General features: G+C 35.4%; 1 protein-coding gene across 1 annotated transcript in view; it reads right to left on the reverse strand.

The window, feature by feature from the left end:
- Positions 1-20,962, reverse strand: part of LMF1 (lipase maturation factor 1) — a 737,441-nt gene that overhangs the window by 624,468 nt on the left and 92,011 nt on the right. The window contains exon 3 of the mRNA XM_036739038.1: positions 10,672-10,682. Within this exon, the coding sequence (XP_036594933.1) occupies positions 10,672-10,682 (11 nt within the window). The remainder of the gene's footprint in view (positions 1-10,671; positions 10,683-20,962) is intronic.

Raw genomic sequence — 20,962 nt, forward strand, 5'->3', positions numbered from 1 at the left:
TTACTATTAGAGACATTTCTAAGCAGTGTGTCCCAAATGCTTTTTTTTTAAATGAAAACACACTTCAGGCGTACCATAACTCAATTTAGACCCTGAAATAGCACTCTTGTTTTCCTGCTACCTTTACTCTTTTCCTGAAATTTGTCCTTATTTTAGAGATCTGTATGGCAACACTTGTTGCTAACAGGCTCAGCCCCAAAATAGAGGAGGCGCCTGGCTTCTACCATCAGCACTTTAAAATTATGGGCCTATCATATTAATATTAGTTTCTCCACTATACAATTCAATGTTGCCACAGAAATGATTCATTATTTCTTTAAAGAGTGCTGGATTTGGTGTGAGAGGACCTGGGTTCAAATCTCAACTCTACAACTTACAACCCCTGTGACCTTACATAAGTCTCTAGACTTTTCCAGTTCTCAGTTCCTTCATCTGTTTAATTAGGGGATAGAATGTGAAAAACTCTGAGGTCCCATTCACCTCTAACTATAATCATAATATTCTTTTCTAATAGCGTGAGGTGTGTGTCTCAGTTCTTAAGAACTATATACTATTTTCATCCTAGTTAGGAGTATATCAAAAGATTAAATGTTCTTTTTCTATTCAAGGGAATGTCATCATTTTTAGTATCAATGCTGTTAGAATACTGCTCTGAAATGTCTCAACTACTTTCCTAGTATAGGTTCACATAATCTCAAGACTTCAATTACTGTATCTTCAATTATTTTGATTATACCCTACCAGGTCTTCCTGCTTCCAGCCTCTCTCCAACTGTAAACCACCCCTATATACTACTGGTAGGGTACTTTCCCTCCAGCATAATTTCAGTATTCAAAACCTGATAAAAACGTATAATGGAACAAATAGCAGAGTTAAATCATCCAGTTGAAAGTCATCATTTGTAAGGTTACAGAGGAGAAAAAATTAGAAAATAGAGATTTCACTTCTTTGAGAGTGATTTTTGACAGCCAAATTGAAATTAATTCTTTTGTTTTGCTTTTCCTCAAGGATCCATAGTTTTATCAGTGTGAATAGTCCCTATTCAGACACAGATGACCATTTCTCTATATTTCAGCAAACAGCCTTCCTAATCAACTGTGGCTGAAACTAAAAATATTCATTATCTAGTGGCCAACATTCTAGTAAAACGCTATGTACTCCTTGGATTTCGCTGCCTCCTTTCTCCTTCCCAGGAAAAGCTCATCACCAAGAAACTCATCATCACAGAGATTCCACCAGTTTATCAGCTTTTATATTTATATCTAATCTTTACCCTCAGTAGCTTCAGCCCTTCTGAATGGAGAGAGTAACAAAAACTCCTCCCAAAGGAAAAAAAAAACTCTTCATTTCCCACCAGCTTTACTCCTTGGATTTGGGACTACATGGTCAGGAAGACCTGAGATCAAACCTGGCCTCAGACACCTCTTACCTATGTGACCCTGGGCAAGTCACTTAACCCTGTTTGCTTCAGTTTCCTCATCTGTAAAATGAGCTGGCGAAAGAAATGGGTCTTTGCCAAGAAAACCTTAAATGGGGTCACAAAGAATCAGACATGACTGAAACAACCAAACAACAATTACTCCTTGGATTCTTGGTCTCTACAATCATCATGACCCCAGTACCAGATATCATCTCTCTCCACCTCCTTCCCACTTTTCGGCTTCCTTTTGTGTGTTGTCTTCCCCCATTAGACTACAAGTTCCTTGAGGGCAGGGACTGTTTGTCGTTTTCTCATTTGTATCCAGAGGGCTTAACATAGTGCCTGGCAAATAGTAGGTGCTTAATAAATGTATAATGTGTGTTGTGTTGTGGTTGTACTGGTCTTCACAGGAGAGGCAGACAGACTTTCACTGAAGTTCTATTCCAATACTTCATCATGTTATAGAATCAACCTTGGGCTCTAAAGGGAATACAGGGAAGCCAACAGGGAAGTCTTTGAGTAAGGTCCAGCAACAGACTACATCCTTCTTTTTACAAATGAAAATTTCAAGATACCCAAAATCCTATGTGATAAATTATTTGATTCCTAGGCAATCATAAACATTCAATCAGACGGATTTGTTGGAATGGTGGTAAAAAGCAAAATCTTATCCACTTAGGCAAGAAAGAAACAGCAAGTAAGAGATTAAGGAGTTCAGTTTCTGCACATGTGTCAGGATAAGTAACGGCAGACACAAAAGTGGGACACAGATGTCCCTCAAAAAAGAAATCCCTTTGCAGACAATTTGTAATAGGTCTTAAGTAGGACTCTTCATACTTATATAGGATTATGCATGTTTATCTTTTTCAGTCCTAAATTTTCCCTTATGCTGTCAATACCCATGCATTTTTAATTCCCCTCTACCATAAAATACTTGTCTAACACCTCCCCCCAAAAAAGATATTTCTATCCTGAAGAAGGAATCACAACATCCATTTTCTGCTACATGGCCTGGACTCAGTAGTGAAACATTTGATATGAAGAGCTAGGATCCCATGGCATTCATTCTACAGGAGAGTCAATTCAAGAAGGATGGGAAGGCACTCAAGAATAAAATTCCAATGGGAAAAAATGACTTCAATAAGGAGGAAAAATGGGAGGTATCTAAAGAAAAAGGATCTCAATAGGCTAGGACAATGGGCCAAATTTAATGACATGAAATGTAACTGGATTCAAAGAACTAAATGCACAAGTGATGGAGACATGGATAGTTCAAATGAAATGTTTCCAGATAAAAGAGACTTGAGATTTTTAGTGAATTGCATGCTCAATATATCTACAGTGTTACACAGTGACCAAAAAACTAATGCAATCTTAGACAGAATTAGAAGAAGCATAATATTCACAATCAAGTAACTACATAGTCTTGTCCTATTTTATATATTCTGACCAAATCTGGAATGCTAGTTTTGGCTTTAGGCAACATATTTTATGAAGGGTAGAAACGAACTAGAGCATTTCAAAGAAAAGCAACTAATATGGTAAGAAACTTGAAACCATATTATACAAAGATCAATTAAACAGAGCTGTAGCTGAGAGAAGAGATATTATCAAGTGCCTTCAAGTATTTAAAGGGTTGGCTTATAGAAGAGGAATTAGATTTATTCTGCTTGCCTCCAGATGGTAGAACTAGGAATAGTGGGTATACGAAACGGAGACAAATGTTGACTCAGTAAAAGGCAAGACTTCCTAATAATCATAGCTTCCAAAGTAATGAAGTAACGAAGGCAGTAGTAGAGGCTCCCCATCAATGCAGGTCTTCAAGTTAGAGGCTTGGTGACCAAATTTCAGGAATGGTGTGGATGGGAATCTTGCTCAAGTGCATATTGGACCAAATGACCTCGTGTCCCTTTCAACTCTGAGAGTCTATGACTAAAAGAAATCAGTCAACTTTGGCAAGATGCACAAATAGGCTGAAATGATATTAATGCTAAACCTATCTTAGTCCTCTTATGTCAGACATCAGATCATTGTTACTGCCCCGAGACCTTTGTAACCTAGCCCCCTCCCACCTTTCCAGTCTTCTTACACCTTACTCCCTGACACATACCCTCCGAACCAGTGGCACTGGTCTTCTGGCTGCTCCATAAACAAGACACTCCATCTTTCAGATCCAGGCATTCTCTTTGGCTGTTCCCCCATGCCTGGAATGCTCTCCCTCCTCAACTCTGCCTAATGACTTTCTTATCTTCCTTAAGTCCCAACTAAAATCCCACCTTCTATAGGAGGCCTTCCCCAACTCTTCTTAATTCCAGTATCTTCCCTTTCCCCTCCCTGTTAATTCCAGTGCCTTCCCTTTGTCAATTATTTCCTATTTATCCTGTATGTAGCTTGCTTTGTATATATTTGTTTGCATGCTGTCTCCCCCATTAGACTGTAAACTCCTTGAGGGCAAAACCCATCTTTGGCCTCTTTTTGTATGCTTAGCACTTAGCACGCTTGATAAATGCCGATTGATTGATACGGATCCTCAAGAATCCATACTTTTTAAGAAACATTTGAAGAGTGTTAAATGTAGCATTTAATATGACTCAGCACTTGCTAAAGGATGAGCATAAAATAAGCAAGCACATGATTTACTTTATAAAATATTCCTCTGTTTCTTTGGAGAAACCAGTAAAAATAATTCCCAAAGCTCTGTGGCATGCAAACTGTTACACTTATATTTCATAACTCACTGTCTTACGTGAAATTTTGAGTAGCTTTCACCTAAAGGTAAAGAACGAAAAGCAATCAAAGGCATTACCAGTTGATCCCATTTGGCCTAATAGCTCGCTGTTATTTCTACTCTTGCTAGCCTTTCACCTTCTTTTAAAATTCACCCAGACAGCATGCAGTTCTCAGAAGGCTACCAAATGCCATCCTCACAAATATCCACAAGCACACTTCCTGCAGAGGTACAGGAAACAGTCAGCATTTACAAAGCTTACTCGATGAATTATTTTTTAAGATTGTTCTTTGAAGTAAATGTTACCAAACTGTAACTGTTTTCAAAGCCCAGCAATATTCAATGCAACTTCTTCAAAAACAGAAAAGGATGGTGCATTGTTGTTTCAGCTATATTATAACAAAAATATTGTGGTTTTCCTGTGTTCTGACAAAGTCACTTTAAATTTACATTTCATTCATCTTATTCAGCAACAGCATTTTATCTAAAAACAGGACTAAAGGAGTCCTACTGTGAACAAAGAATTTGAAGAACAGTGGCAGGTTACTTATTGATTCAGGAGATAAAAAAGATACATCACAACCTACTCAGTCTGAGAAGAATAGTGGTCATTTAAGACAAATGGAATAATTATACTATAACCTCCAGTGTCTAAATAAAAATTTTATCCATATTAAGCTGGTACTTCCCATGGCACCTGAAATCTTGGGCCATAGTTTATACTTTACCACTGATTCACTTATAGGAACTTGGGGAAAACTCCCCTGATATCCCTACTCTGTTTCTACATCTTTAAAATGAAAGGCACAACTATCTCTTGTTTGTTCATGATAATTCTGGACAGTCAAATGAGAATAAAAAAATTAAATATGTTGACTTTCTTAGGAGAAAGATGTCATACAAATAAAAGCTCTTAACTATTGTGTTATGAACTTGTTAAAAAGAAATTAGATACTGCCATAACCATATCTTCAGACCTGTTAAAAATGAAAGTTCTCTGAGAATTCTGCCCACTCCAACTTTTTTAACAGTCTATCCCAGGGAAACTTTTTTCCACAACGACAGCCCTTCCTTCTACATTTAAAGATTAAAGCATTAACTAGAATGTCTCACTTAGCACACTGATTTATTTTCCTCAAAGCCTGCATGGTGAAGATGTGAATCGCTGAATATAATGTTATGAAAAAAAATGTGGTAAGAACAAAATTGTTTGCAATAGGGAAGCTAGGGAAATATGCTGCATTGTAATACCATAATGATATTCCAGAAGAGACATGACCAACTGTTTTGCTGCAGCATCCTAAGAAACATAGGACTTTTCCATTTGACTTGAGGCTGAAACCTTACATAGGTGTTGTCTCCCCAATTAAAAGGTAAGCTCCCTGAGAGCCCGAACTGTCTTACTTTTCTACCTGTATCCTCAGAGTTTAGCATGGCATTTTGTACATAGTAAGCACTTACTTAATAAATGCTTTATTCAGTCATTCTGAAAACTGAGTTTTATAGTTAACCTTGAAAAATAAGTAAGCAATGAAACAGCAGCTCAACTTTTTATGGGACTGTATTTTTGCAAACACATTCTCCTCTAAACCATCCTGTGAGGAAGGTAGAGCTGATTTCACCATTTTCCTATTGAGGAAAAGAAGACTTCAAACCAGAGAAGTGACTTCCCTAAGCTCGAAGAGCTGGGACTTGAAACTAGGTCTTCAGACTCAGTACCCAGTACTACACCACACTAACTCCATTCAGCACCTAACAAATCAAGAAAAGCATGGCTATAGAATTATAGAAAAAGATAAGACCTCATATTGTCTAGCCACATTGATTCCATATTCTTGGAAACATTTATGTGTTATTCCTTATCACATCTCAATTCATAGAATCAGCTTTGGCTCTTAAAGGAGATTCCACAACCATCAAACTGACCAGTCAATGCTAAAAGTAATGGGTTTTTATTTGATCAATTTTAAACTCAGGTAAGAGAAGCCTTTAGAGGTGTGTGGGAGCAAGGGAGTGGGAAGCAGAGACAACAAAAGAAGCCTATAAGCAGGGTAGCCTATGAAGCTCAGGTACTATGTTCTTTGAGCCACAAAAGGGAGAAGTATGCATTTCAACAACAGCCTTAAGGAAAAACACACTTTGCCTCTCTGACACCCCCGTTTCATCAGAAATATTATTGTACAACAACAACAATCTGAGGCCCCACAACTCCTTTATTCCAAGGCAACTTACAACTCCATTCCAACACTAATATATTGAGACAGAACTTCCAAACTAGAACAGCTCACACCACACACACACACAGCAAGCCAATGCATCCAGACTAAGGAAATGGGCCAACATCGCACCAGAACAGTCTTAGGTACTCCACAAGTTGGGGCAGTACCAAAGTAGGTGAAAACCAAAAAACTAATTTATTTCCTGTCTCAGACATCGCAGGAAAAAGAAACTAGAAATTGGAAAGCAAGTTCATGCAGAGGTATGAGGTGTAGACATTTCCAGGAGATTCCTGAAAACAATGCAGCATGGGTATACGAGGTAGAAGAGGCAATATGCCACAAGAGAGCATAAATTCCACAGAGAGGCATTTTGGAAAACCACAACACAGAGCTAACTTATTTACAACAGACAAATATATTCTTTATATGTTCCACATCTACCTATCACCTACTATCATCTAGCCTTTATCCCTCCCTTGAGTCCACAAGAAGGTTTCATAAATAATCACCGAATGTTTTCCCCCTCCCAAGGAAGACAGCTATGTATACTAGGAAGACTAACAAGACTATGCAGAATAGAAAGCAATTGCCTAACACTTTGCTGAAATCAAAGAGCAACTCCATCTAAAACATTCATGCCACTGCTTTGTCTCATGGATAGCAACAATAATAATAACATTAGCTGACATTTATGTAGCTCTTACTATGTGCCAGGCACTGTTAAGTGCTTAATAGCTATCATCTCATTTGATCCTCACAACAACCCTGGAAGGTGGGGGCTATTATTATCCTCATTTTACAGATAAGGAAACTGAGGTAAACAGAAATAAAATGGTTTCCCCAGGGTCACACAGCTAGTAAGTGTCTGAGGTCAAATTTGAACTCAGGTCTTCTTGACTCCAGGTCTGGCTCTCTATCCATTATACCACTAGTTGCTTTTATATATAAATACTGAGCTAGTTGTATCAAATCTCCAGAACTCTGTAGAGTCTCATGAATCATGTTTCAAAGTACATGAGAGGTAGTGGGTTTCCTTCTGGTTTCATAAATAATCACTGAATGTTTTAATTATTCAGCTTAAAGGAATATAAAATCCTTCACAAAGCTTCTACCTCAATTTCTCAGAGTGACATGGAGGTGACCCCCTCAAATGCTACACCAACAAATAACTATTTCTGATAGATTCCACTATGATGGAAAGATTTTAAGTATTAACAGCCTTTGGTGACTGACTATAGTAACTGTCCGAGGACCAGTGTAGATAAGTATAGCAGGGTTTAGCAACCACTAAGTGGGCTAGTAGGTAATCAATCATTTTGATATGACAATCCATGAAATCAAGAAAGGCAAAAAACAGTCCTCAGATCTGTATGATCTCATTTTGCTTATATAGTGTCCATATTAGAGAGGCAGGAGAAAAAGCAGTGACCACTAAAAAGCATATGGTTTATGGGCTATCTCCAAGCAACAGGACCTACCTATGGAATAAGATAGTGATGCCAAATTCAAATAGAAATAGGTTCCACTAAGCTATACAAAAGAATCCTTGTGGGTCAAATATTGACTTAGAAAACTACATGTTACCATTGTTTTAATGTATTCTTATTTATTTTGTTAAATATTTCTAATTACATTTTAATCTGGTTCTGGCCTCCCTCAGGAGTTTTGTGGGCTGCTTGTGCCAGGAAGGCCACAAGTGAGAGACATCTGCAAGGTACTCCATGGATGGTGAAATTCCCTCTACAAACTTATACTTGGCGCACAGAGAAGTTAAATGATTTGTCCAGGGTCGCAAAGTCAGTATGAATGACAGGCAGAACTTGAACCCAGGACTTCTTGCTTTTGAGGACCTAGCTCTCTATCTACTATACCAGTAACTGGTACTCTAAATACAAATCATAGAAAAAAGTACTAGACTTGGATTCAGAAAGACTTAGGTTAACATCCTGTCTATGTGACTCTGGAAAAATCACAATTTATGTGCCTACATTAATTCCCCTGGATTTATCTAATAAGACAGAGGGTTTAGTAGAGGGAATTCCCACATAGGAGCCTCCCCATGCGGATGAAATCACAGATCTTTCTTGTATTTGCATGCTCTAAATGTGAGATATTGGCTCAATGACATACTAAAATTAATATTGACATTCTCCCTGTCGATGAAGTTTCAACTAAATAGAAGGATGAATCACAGGTTTTTCTTGGAGAACAAACAAAAGAGCTGGCAGAGTTGATTTTATCTTGTACCCAAAGACAAAAATAATCATTTAATGAGACACTTGGTCTTGTTTCCTTTGCAGTGTTCATGTTGGGATAAAAGTGTTTTGTAAATGTTAAGAGTCCTGCATAAATGTTCCTCTTCCTAAATAAGGGATTGGAATAGCAGCAGCTATTAAAATATTAAATGGGTGAAGAAAGATAGTTGGGGTGGTGGGAGAGGAAGTCCCTCTCCAACCGCCAAAGTTTAAAATGTTCCAGAGTAACTTTGACAATAACTCCAAAATAACCCTGATTCTAATCATGTTTTCAAAGATAGAAAAGAAAATTTCACCTCAGGGAGACATTTAGTTGCAGATAATAAATGCTTAAGGAGTAGGAGATCATGTGACTATTAAACTCATTCCAAAACTAAACTAAACCAAATCATAGAATCAAGTAAGTTCAGAGTTGAAAGGAACCCTAGAGGTCATTTAAGCTAACCCATTCCCGAATAAGAATCCCCTAACAAATGCATGATTTGTATTCTAGCCTTTTCTTGAAGACTACTAGTGAGAGGGATTCTACTACTAGATGTACATCTACATCTTAGCCTATAAATATTTTTAATAGAAATTTTGCATTGGAATTTTTTTCTTAAATAAGAAATGGGAAAAAATAGGACCATGGGGAGTGCCTTTTTCTAATTATCTGAAATGACCACTGCAATTTAAGAATTCACTGAACTACTGTAGATTCTATGTCTCTATGCTAGTGGCGTGAAAGAGTTAACAGTATATCCAAAGTGCCTCAGGCACTAGAAGAATTAGACTCATAAATATTAAACAACCACTACCATAATATTATTAAGTCTAATACTCCTTTCAGAAAGGAGAAGTGTATAGCAGGGATTGTGCAATAAAATCCACCAATATTACTAGGAACCTGCTCGTCCATCTGTCTCTTCAATATTTCGCCCCCTCCCAAGGCAGACAGCTATGTATACTAGGAAGACTAACAAGACTATGCAGAATAGAAGTCCCATAGTAAAAAATATAATTGATCCAAATAAAACACCAAGCTTTCCCTTTCTCTCCCTATGACTCCCAAAAAGAAAGTGGAGTTCTTCACTGAAGCGGGCATTTCTATGGAATGTTTCCTTCCTCCAGTATCTTTTAGAGGCCTAATAATTTTCAAACATTCACAAGAACACAAATGTTCCTTGGTCTTCCAAGACCAAGACCAAATAGTCTTCCATCTGAATTTGTATCATTAACAGAGGGCACAAACACCCTTTGTAACAGTTATGCACAGTTCTCCTTTCTTCCAGCTTGTCTTCCCAGGGTCTATCTACCTGGATATACCTACATGCTCTCTGAACCAGTCCTTCCTGTTCTATGTTTATTCAGAGCACATAAATGTCTCTTATTAAACAAAGTAAATTAAAAAGTAGGTTAAGAAAACACAGATTTTACTCAACTATGTTGAATACAGTATCAAGCTACCCTTGGCCCAATCTACTTGGGACTTGAATGCCCCATGCACATTTTAGCTTTATGTTGAGAATTGTATGAGGCTTAAGTATGCTGTAGAAAACTCACCAAGGTGTGTAAAGATGAGATGTGCCTTTGTGATCCTTTTTACATGCATAAATGTGCATATCTCCTTTTCATGTACCCTAGAGAATCAAGTTGAATAATAATATCTGTGGATGTATTCATTATAATGTAATTGAACTGTCACCACTATGCCTACAAAAACCTTATTCTATTCCAGCAAGGTGGAGATAGAATTTCTAGGGTTATAATGGATCTGAAAAATTCATGATTTCACACATCTGCATTAGCTGGTCATTCTCTGATGGAGGAGAAGGGGGCTCACGGTGCCTGCCTAAATTATTCCAAGACTAAGCACCTAATATTATATTAAGGCATTAGAATAGCTGAATCTTTTAGAAGTAAAGAGTATATTAAAGAGTTGTTCACTAAAGTCTTTGAAAGGCAACAGACTAAAACAAAATATATAAAAATCCTCTCAAGGTACATACCCCCAAAATAGATTGCCAGGTAAATTCCTGGAGATCATTTTTCTGAATTATAATCACTTACCAAAAGCATACCTGAAAAAGAAATAGAAAAAAATACATTAAAATATGGTTTAACTTCACTTTTAAATCATTTTTATTTTGCATGTTAAATTGATATATAAATTTGCCATGCCTAAGTAAGATGCAAATAAAGTGACATTCCTGTATGAACTGAGCAAGCTTTATTAGATTTTTACTACACATGGAAATGACTGTCCAGGCCCACAGCTATAAGGGCAAAAACTTATGGAACAGTGTGTGAAGCTAACACACTGATGACACAAAAAGATATCAGCTTCGGTTTATCCTCTACGTGAAACAAACTCAGTTGCCTGTGTTTTGTGTTTCCTACCCCTCAGAGTGAGTTGCGAATAGCCTTAGTTCCTACAAAAGAATCCCAAATATTAGAAATGAAAAGGACCTTACAGATCCTTCAGGCCAACTAGTTAATCCATCTAATTAGATGAGAGAAGTCAGGCCCAGGGAGGTAAACTTGCTTTTTCTAAAACATAAAATTAGTAAATAGCAGAGCCCAAATTCAAACCTAGGTCTTCCCTCTAAATGACATGGACTCAACTCCTTTCTCCACCCCCCCCCCTTTGTTTTTAAAAGATTTTCCGCTCTCTCCAATCTTCTTCTGGCTTTGGCTTGTTTACTTACTTAGATGTTGGTTTGAAACACCAAACTATATTACTGATCTGTGGTATATCTAAATTTGGGTAATGATGAGACAGGTTATCTACTATTAGGCTACAGGACCTTTGAGGGCAGGAAGCACCATCATTAAGTGAATGAATATTGTAACTGAATCCTGCTATACTACAAAATCACTTAAAACTCTGGGGTAGGATATTACATATTGATTAGATTTGAAAAACTTTCCAGAGTGCATCACTGATTTGTCTTTACCTCTATTCTAGCTCAGACTATGATAAAGAAAGGGATCTAAGTGAAAAGGATATGTTGATGTCATCTCAATTCTAATGATATTAGAAAGATCTGTGCCCTAATCTTGTCAAATCTAATTAGAAAACTAGGGTTCCTCAGATTAAACTAAGGTTGTGTTAATTTACTTTTATATTGTTAGAATGAAAGGTGAGCAGCAAACTTTTAATTGAAATGCCAAAAAAAGATAAATGCCTCCAAGTCTTTAAATTTACAAAGTAAAGCAACACTACATGTGACCCAAGAACAGAAGACTACCACACCTGTTACAAAGGATTGTATCTGTCATCCCTCTCAAGGATTTAACAAAGAACATACTCTTTTGATTTAAAATATAATAATAATTTGAATGACCATGAAATAATGCTACATGCAGTGGCTTCTAAAACATAAAACAACTTCCACTTCTAATAAGGAAGCTGATTGAATGGTGAAAGAGATAAGATAGTTTCAAAAGTATTTCATCAAACTTTAATCTCATAAAAACGAGGGCAAACTGCCAGAGTACTCAAATTTATAAGATACCACTTCAGGTGACGAAACTAACCCTACCATTTTTTAACCAAATTCCACTCAAATGTAAACATCTTAGAAAAGTAATTAAGTGACACAAAACATTATATTATTTTCTTCGGATTTGCTTGTAATTTTTCTACCTGTATGTTATTTTATAGCTTCACCTGCTTTGAGTTTTAAGTGACAAGACTGCTTGATATAAGATTTTTAAAATAAGTCTGGTGGCTCCAATTATATGGGGGAGGGGAGAACTAAAGGGTCTTCATTACTTTTAGAGCTTTTGTTATATTATTTTTTCCAACAGCTGGAACTTGTTTTACAAGATATTGTCTTTCATGGAGATTTTTTTTAAATTCCTTAAGTCCATCTCTGTTCCTAAGAGCCTAAATTTTCTACCAAAATGGTCCATTTTAATAAATTACATCAAATTATTTTTAAAGGCATGTTTTTGCTCCATATATCATTGGCTTAACTCTACCTGATTGGCAATTCATTAAGCTCTGCCATTCTGAAGGGGGCAAAAATAATCATGAAAGGGGGAGAATGTGCTGAAGGCTGGCAGAAATCCTGCTGGAAAATAGCCCACTTTTTAAACACCTAAGCGGTTTTCTGCTGTTTCAAGTATTTTATTTTACAGATTGAGCTTTTTATGTAAGGCTACTGGTTCTATAGAAAACCTTTGATTGGAATGGGACATTAAGTTTAAAATAATTTTCATTAAAATGGCATAACATAGAAATGGGTAATGTGAAATTGTTCCCTCTCATTTTCAAAGTCATTACTTCTTCTTCCAGTTATGGTACAGTCTAAATGTAAACTCATAAGAATTATTCTATTTTCTTGGCAGACATAAGGAACCCCCCGAGGCCTATTTAAGAAGCATGCAGCAAGGAATTAATAATAAATTGTTTTCTGACGTGTGTCTGTTGCTGATTACATCAATCAAGACTGAAGAACTTGTCATGTGATGACAGCCAAACACTTGTGAATTTATTTCTCTGAAGAAGCTCATGATGAAAAATGCCAAAGAAACAAAAGCAAATGGCTCTTTCAGCGACTAAATAAAATCAGTAGGGTTTCTTACCTAGAGACTACTGGATTAACTGGGGCAGCAAGAAAGGTGGGAGGGGAACATTTTTTCAAACCTCCTTTGCCTTTCTCCCCACACACAAACTGAACTGAGTAGAAACATTTCATTAAGAAACGTTGTAAGCATGTTGGGATGAAGGAGAGAGTAAATCCTTCTTTGTATCCCATGTCTTTTCCTAGGAGAAAACAGTTTTCCATTTTGCAATATTTCTTCAAGTCATATTCTGAATATGGATAGAGAAGGATCATATTAACAGACGCGTGAGGTGAAAGAGCTAGTGTTAGGAGTTAATTAAGTAGTGTTCTTGTACTAATATTCAAAATTTCATAGGTCCATGAGGGCTTTACATAGACAGCTTTAATCTTGGAAACAGTCATTCAAGCAAACAGCAAAAGACAGACAATGAGCAACTTCAAAATACCAGACCCAGTAAACTAATAACAACTTAACAGTGAAGTAGTACAGTATAACTATTGTATTGTATTTTCATTCTGGCTTTTTAAAGGTCTTGTCTAAAGTCCCTTCCAGTTCTAACAACATTCCATGACTACGTAAAATTTAATTTCTAATCTAATGTGGAGACAAGACTAACATATTAAATAGTTAGGGGGGCAATATAAGGCAAAATAAATTAAATGTTGGGTTTTATTGTACAGACTATAAATGCTGCAGAGTTCAGAGAAAAAATGGCAATTAGGTGATATGGTGGATATCATAGTGCCATAACTGGAGTCAAGAAGACCTGAGTTCAAATTGTGCCTCAAATCTACCTACTGCCTATACAACCCTGGGTAAGTCACAACTTCTCCTATCCTCAACTTTCTCGTCTGTAAATTGAAGATTATAATAGCACCTACCTCACAGGCTTGCTGTGAGAATCAAATGAGATAATATATGCAAAGGGTTTTGCAAACCTTAAAGCACTCTATAAATTCTAGCTATTATTAAACATTAACTGTTCAAATAATCATGGGCTAGAGAAGTTAGTGACTTGGGCAATTATAAAGGAAAGACAGGATTCATTTTAAGCAAGAGGAACTACATGAACAAAAGTGGTAAACAGAATTGGTATGAGAGACATTTCATGAGAGGCAGAGTAAGTAGTATAATGAGTTACAGGATCAGAGCTGTCTCTGATCTTTACTAACTAGGTCATCCTGGGTAAGTCACTTAACCTTATTGAGATTGGGTTTCTTCATACAAAAGATGGGAAGGATAATATTACCTACCTCACAGAGTTCTAATAATGAAGTGTTATGCAAATCATAAAGTTTTATATTGTGAATTATCTCTTTTTCCATTCTTCATGTTTTTTTATGGTGTTCAGACAGAAACAATCCCAGAAGAAGTCACCATACTGCTATTATTCTTTTCTATTTAATTTTTTGCAGAGTATTGCACAAGTGAATAAAATGACTGCATTTTTTTTTGTAATTTAGAAAGAGTACTGGGATATAAGCTTGCTTCTATAGACTCACTGAAATTACTGTGATCTTCAGACAACTCCAGAAGGAGATAAGATACATGTGCTAATTCTGTTCTGCAATGGTTTTCATTTCTTCTGCTAGGTCTTTATATTTTGAAATCTTTTCATTCTATGTAGTTTGTAAATAATAAGGCTTGAGTAACATATATCTGTGTAAAAAAGTTGTTCTTAAGTCTTCAAGGATCATTGTTAGGTCTGAGCACTTGTGAGCAACAATTTCAGTCTCCAAAGAGACTAGCTCCAGTACAGTCAGTTGAATTCTCAAAGATATCTTGGGGTTTATAGTTGTGGTAGTATGATTTGTCATCTGTTGGTTTATAAAGTGGAGAGACATTCTGATATATAATTCTAGCCAAATGACCATGTCTTTCAAAGAATCTGGTAGATACTATGTTATTGAAACTTGCAGCAAAGTTTGTATAAACAGTTAATTTTTTTGTTTTTTGTCTTCATTTTCCTTTCTTAAAAATAATTTATTTGTTTTCAGTTCATGAATATTCAAGCACTTTTAGTGGTAGCAAAGCACAGGAACAAAGTAGATGCCCACCAACTGGGTAATGGCCAAACAAATTATAGTACGTGAATGTAATTATTAGAATGGAAGGCGAGCAGCAAACTTTTAAAAGAATCAAAATGCAAAAAAAAAGATATTTTTATTTAAAATTTGTTTTATAAATTATCATTTTGGAAAGCTACTCTCTTACTATAAGATACTCAGCTTTTTCATGGATAGCTTTATGCTCAAGGTGTCTTGCTTAGAGAAGACATTTTGCCCTCATCCAAATATTCAATTTGACTTCCAGAATCAAGGTCAAAGATTTTAGTCTCTATCCTTCCTTAGTACAGCTTACATTTTACATTTTCATGTTAATGGAGAAAGTTTCTATGAGGCGATGTAACAGTCAATGTGCCTTTCAGTGAAGTCATATAAATTGAAGTCATTTATGTCCATCAAGTAATTAATACATTTTAATATGACTCTTTAAGCCTTGAAAATCATGTCCAGTCTATTCAGGAGTGAGGATAATTGATTTAGCATGAGGCAGAATCATGCTTAAACTGTCTCTCTAGAAGATACACAATTTTTCTTGACATTACTGTGTAAACAGTATATTTTAAATAGAGAACAGTTTTCCATGCTTATTATACTTATACTTACATCTATTTTATATATTTGTAGTACATGTTGTTATTATCATTTTCTCATATTTTTAAATGCAATTCAGATATGTATTTTATATATCATTCTTAAATTTTTCTTAATTGTGGCTTAACAATTATGGGCAATAACTCAGTCTGTGATAATGACCCAATTCCAAATCAGTTTTATTGGTCAAGTCCTACACATTTTGAGGTCTGTATTTGCAGTATAATTTGTCAATCCACAAAAAATAGCAAACTGCCCGTGGATAACACTAGTCACCAGGTAACGCCTTGCTAGATTTTCATAGGTGCTAAATTTTAACACCCTGCATTAATAATATGCATAATTTTTATCATTTTATTGACATAATTTATATTGATCACTTAGTCCAGAATTCTTGAGGGTAACCCTTCTGTAACTTCCGGTGAAATCATCTGGTATTGAATTGCTATCATTAATACATCCATTTTCAGAAACACAACTGTATGAATCAGCCATTTGTTTAACACTTGTCGACATATCATTGACTGAGTTCATGAAGTTGTCACCTATGGAGGGCTTTTTGATTCCATTCTGGGATCTTAGCCACTACAAAGGCTCTATTTAGAGGTAAACCACTTTTGGTTACTTGTCTTTCCAGTTAAGTCTCTAAATATTATCTTCATGCTTGAAAAATCTTGACTAAAGGATATCAAGATATCTGTAAACATTACCTTCATTCAATAATTCCAATATAATTTTCAGATTCAAGCTTAAAGATCTGAGTTTCTCTTTTCTTAGAAAAATGTAAATATTTAACATTTATTGAATTCACATGACATTTTTAATTTAATTGATAACAATTTCATAAGAAGAAATAGAGATGTTTGATATCTTTTTCAGTAAGGCCATCTCTGTCACTCAGTCAATAAACCAGGCACTGTTGATTGCTGAGGATACAAAAAAGAAGCAAAAGACAGTCCTTGACTTCAAAGAGCTCACAATTTTATTTTATTTTATTTTATTGCTTACTGACCAAACTGAGTTTCATTTTTTCTTTTTAATAGTATTTTTTCCACAATTACATGTCAAGACAATTTTTAGCATCCATTTTTTACAAGATTTTGAGTTCCAAATTTTTCCCCCTCCCTTGCTTCCCTCCCCTCTTCTGAAAATAGTGGGCAATTTGATATAGGTTATACATGTACTATCATGCAAAGCATATTTCCATATTAGTCACAGTTGTGAAAGAAAAAAACAGAGCAAAAAGAAAAAAAACATGAAAAAGAATAAAGTCAAGTGAAAAAAGTATGCTTCAATCTGCATTCAGAGTCCATCAGTTCTTTAACTGGATGTGGATAGCATTTTCCTTCATGAGTTTTTTGTACTTGTCTTGGATCACTGTGTTGCTGAGAAGAGCTAAGTCATTCATAGCTGACCATCATACAATGCTGTTGATACTGTGTACAATGTTTTCCTAGTTCGGCTCATTTCACTTTGCATTGGTTCATACAAGTCTTTCCAGGTTTTTCTGAAATCTGCCTGGTCATTATTTTTTATTGGAAAATAGTACTCCATTATATTTATATACTATGGCTTGTTCAGCCATTCCCCAATTGATAGGCATCCCCTCAATTTCCAATATTTTGCCACCACGAAAAGGGCTGCTATAAATATTTTTGCACATGTAGGTCCTTCTCTCTTTTTTATGATGAGCTCACAATCTTGATGTCATCCTTGTTCATCAAATAATTAACAAGACATTTTTGTTTGATTACCCCTTTAATTTGGAAGCCATGTTTAATTATACTTAAGAAAGACTGAAGTTGATAGCTAGACAGAACCATGATAGGTTTAAACTGTCTCCCTAAAAAAAAAGCCACATTTTATATCACTTGTCCTTAACATTATGGTGTTTGGAGTATGTTTTAAATATACAATGGCTTTCCATGTAGACATCAAATACTCTAGTGTTCTCATTATGTTTCAGTCTATTTTACAAACTTGTAAGTACATGAATAAGCCAATAAGTTCAGAACTGAGCCAAAGACTTTGTCGTAAGCAACAAAGGAACTGTATAAATGTTATAGAACTTTTAGGTGGTTTGTTCGATAATTCATGAGTAGAAGATAAGTAGCTCTTTATACCCCTTAGACCTTTGGCACACCCTTTTTACTCTTCAGTAAACTGATTTCTTGTGTTAAAATATTTTTTTCATGATATACAAGCTGTGACTACTTTGTATACTGTACATCAACATGAAATTAACCTATATGTGAAGGCATTACTTTTTAGATAAGAGATATGTGATGCCTTCTGCTAATTAATATAACCTCAAAACTGGGTCTAAGGGGAAAATTGATAAAATACTGCCAGTAATCTATGTACCACTAGAAAGTATTTGAGCCAAGAATTATTGATCTTATTCAGTTTACTACCTTCCAAAGCATCTAGAATTTCAGTCGCCTCCCTTGAAATAACTGTACAGTCATTAACTACAATAATAGTATATAAGCTTTCTGTTTCTCATAATTCAAATTTCATTTTCATTGCATTGAACTTCTCACAACATGGAGGTGACTAGAAATTTTTCTTACTCAGGGGTTATTCAGTCTCTTTACTTCTCAAGGCTCTATGATCAAGTTATTAGTTGATATCAATTTTTATTTTGTTCTTTGTTGTTTTGACCTCTTATACCACTTTAACCTTTCAACCTAGATTATCAAGTGTTGATGAAGAGAATATGGAATTTCCAATGTGCTTTTGTTTTCCAGATTCCTTTCCCCGGATTTCTTTTTGTTGCCTTCAGTTGTGCAACATAGTATACCAATTTTCTACCAGCAAGATATTGATATAATTTTCACTACTTTTCAAATTTTTTTATTCACTCAAGTTACTTCTTCAGTGGTAGTTTGATACCTATTCTTAGCGTTATTCCTTGAGAGATCCACCTTTCTTTCTTCGTAACTTACTGTGGCAATGGATATTGCATATATTTGTTGAATGAAGTTCCTGAAATGTGTATGGTTTCTGTCAAATAATATTAGAGGATATATTCATTCAGAACTATTAAAGATGAGAGCTTTTTAAAAAATTACTCTATTTTCATATAATTCACCTGCTAGTTGGTTTAATGTCATCAAATTCAAAAGAGGATTTCTGATGATTGCAGTCTAAGTATGCTTATCCCCTTTTAAAATAATTTGAGAACTTTGTGCTATTTCTGCCACCCATTTAATTATTTCTGGAGTTTTATTAAGTGAAGATTTCTCAATGAACTTGAGGTTTTCAACTTTTCCCTTTTCTGATTTTAGCAGCTTTTCAATTTCATCTCTTATTTCATGTAATTTAGGCTTATGACTGCCTGGCACCGGTTGGCAATATACTGTTGTGTGGCTTGGAGATGAGGGAACCAAAGACTAAGAGAATTATGAAGCTCTTGCCTGCAATTAGTGAGACCTGTTTCCAATTTTGTTATAGTATATAAGCAAAATATTCATAATTTCATTCCATTTCATATCCACTTATGGTTCATCCACTTAGGTCAGTGTATCTCTAAATGAAGCAATTCCATCAAGAGACATATTTTTGATGTCCCTTGATTCTAGGGGTACCAGAAAACAAAAACACACTTATGCTACTATCCTCTGTTAAGCTGATCATTATGATAGTTTTTAAGAGAACCACTTGCATGCCTATACCAGCTTATCTATTTTTTTAGATTCAACAAGACCAATTTCATCACACTGTACAGCATGCTAACCTGGTAAATATTTAGCAACCAGTATAGTGATAAATGTTTAACAAGTAGCTCTCTGAGAAAAAATTCACACATAAGTTTTAGCTTAATTTGCATTATTAACATTTTCTCCACTACTTTCTAAAATCTAGACAACCAAGAAAAGAATAAATCAAGTCCTGATTTGTAACATTTGTCAATCTTGGGGGCAAAAATGCTCCCCTTGTACATGATTTAGATATAGAGGCTGATACTATAAGCAAACTAGGACAGCAAGGAATAGTTTACCTGTCAGATTTATGGAGAATGGAAGAATTTATGAACAAACAAAAGATAGATAACATTGTGAAATGCAAAACGGATAATTTTGATTATATTAAATTAAAAAGTTTCTTATACAAACAAAGCCAATGCAACCAAGATTAGAAGGGAAGCAGAAAGCTGGGATCAGTGTCTCTGATAAAAGCCTCATTTCTAAAATATATAGAGAACTGAGGTAAATTTATAAGAATACAAGTCATTCCCCAATTGATAAATGGTCAAAGGATATGAACAGGAAGTTTTCAAAGGAAGAAATTAAAGCTATAAAGTTATATGAAAAAATGCTTTAAATCACTACTGATTGGAGAAGTACAAATCAAAGCAACTCTGAGGTATCACATCATACCTATCAGATCGGCTAACATGACAAAACAGGAAAATGATAAATGTTGGAGAAGATGTGGGAAAATTGGAACACTAATGCATTGCTGGTGGAGTTGTGAATTTATCCAACCATTCTGGAGAGCAATTTGGAACTATGCCCAAAGGGTTACAAAACTGTCTATATCCTTTGACTCAGCAATACCACTTCTAGGGCTGTATCCCAAAGAGATTATAAAAAGGGGAAAAGGACCCAGATGTAGAAAAATATTTATAGCACCTCTTTTTGTGGTGGCCAAAAATTGAAAACTGAGAGGATGCCCACCAATTGGGAAATTGCTGAAAAAGTTGTGGCATATGAATGTGATAGAATACTATTTTTCAATAAGAAATGATGAGCAGGTGGGCTTCAGAAAAACCTGGAAAGACTCACATGAACTGATGCTGAGTGAAGTGAGTAGAACCAGGAGAACACTGTACACAATAACAGTAACACTGTGTGATGACTAACTTTGATAGACATACCTCTTCTTAGCAATGCAAGGATCTAAGACAACTCCAAAAGATTCATGGTAGAAAATGCTATCCACATCTAGAGAAAGAATTATGGAGTCTGAATGCAGATCGAGGCATACTATTTGCTCTCTCTCTTTTGCTGTTGTTGTCTCTTCTTTCTCATGGTTCCTCTCGTTGGTTCTAATTCTTCTGTACAACATGACTTATGTGAAAATATGTTTAATATTAATGTGCATGTAAAGTCTATATTAGATTG

Source organism: Trichosurus vulpecula, chromosome 9 (genome assembly GCF_011100635.1).
Source record: "Trichosurus vulpecula isolate mTriVul1 chromosome 9, mTriVul1.pri, whole genome shotgun sequence".
NCBI classification, from domain to species: Eukaryota; Metazoa; Chordata; class Mammalia; order Diprotodontia; family Phalangeridae; genus Trichosurus; species Trichosurus vulpecula.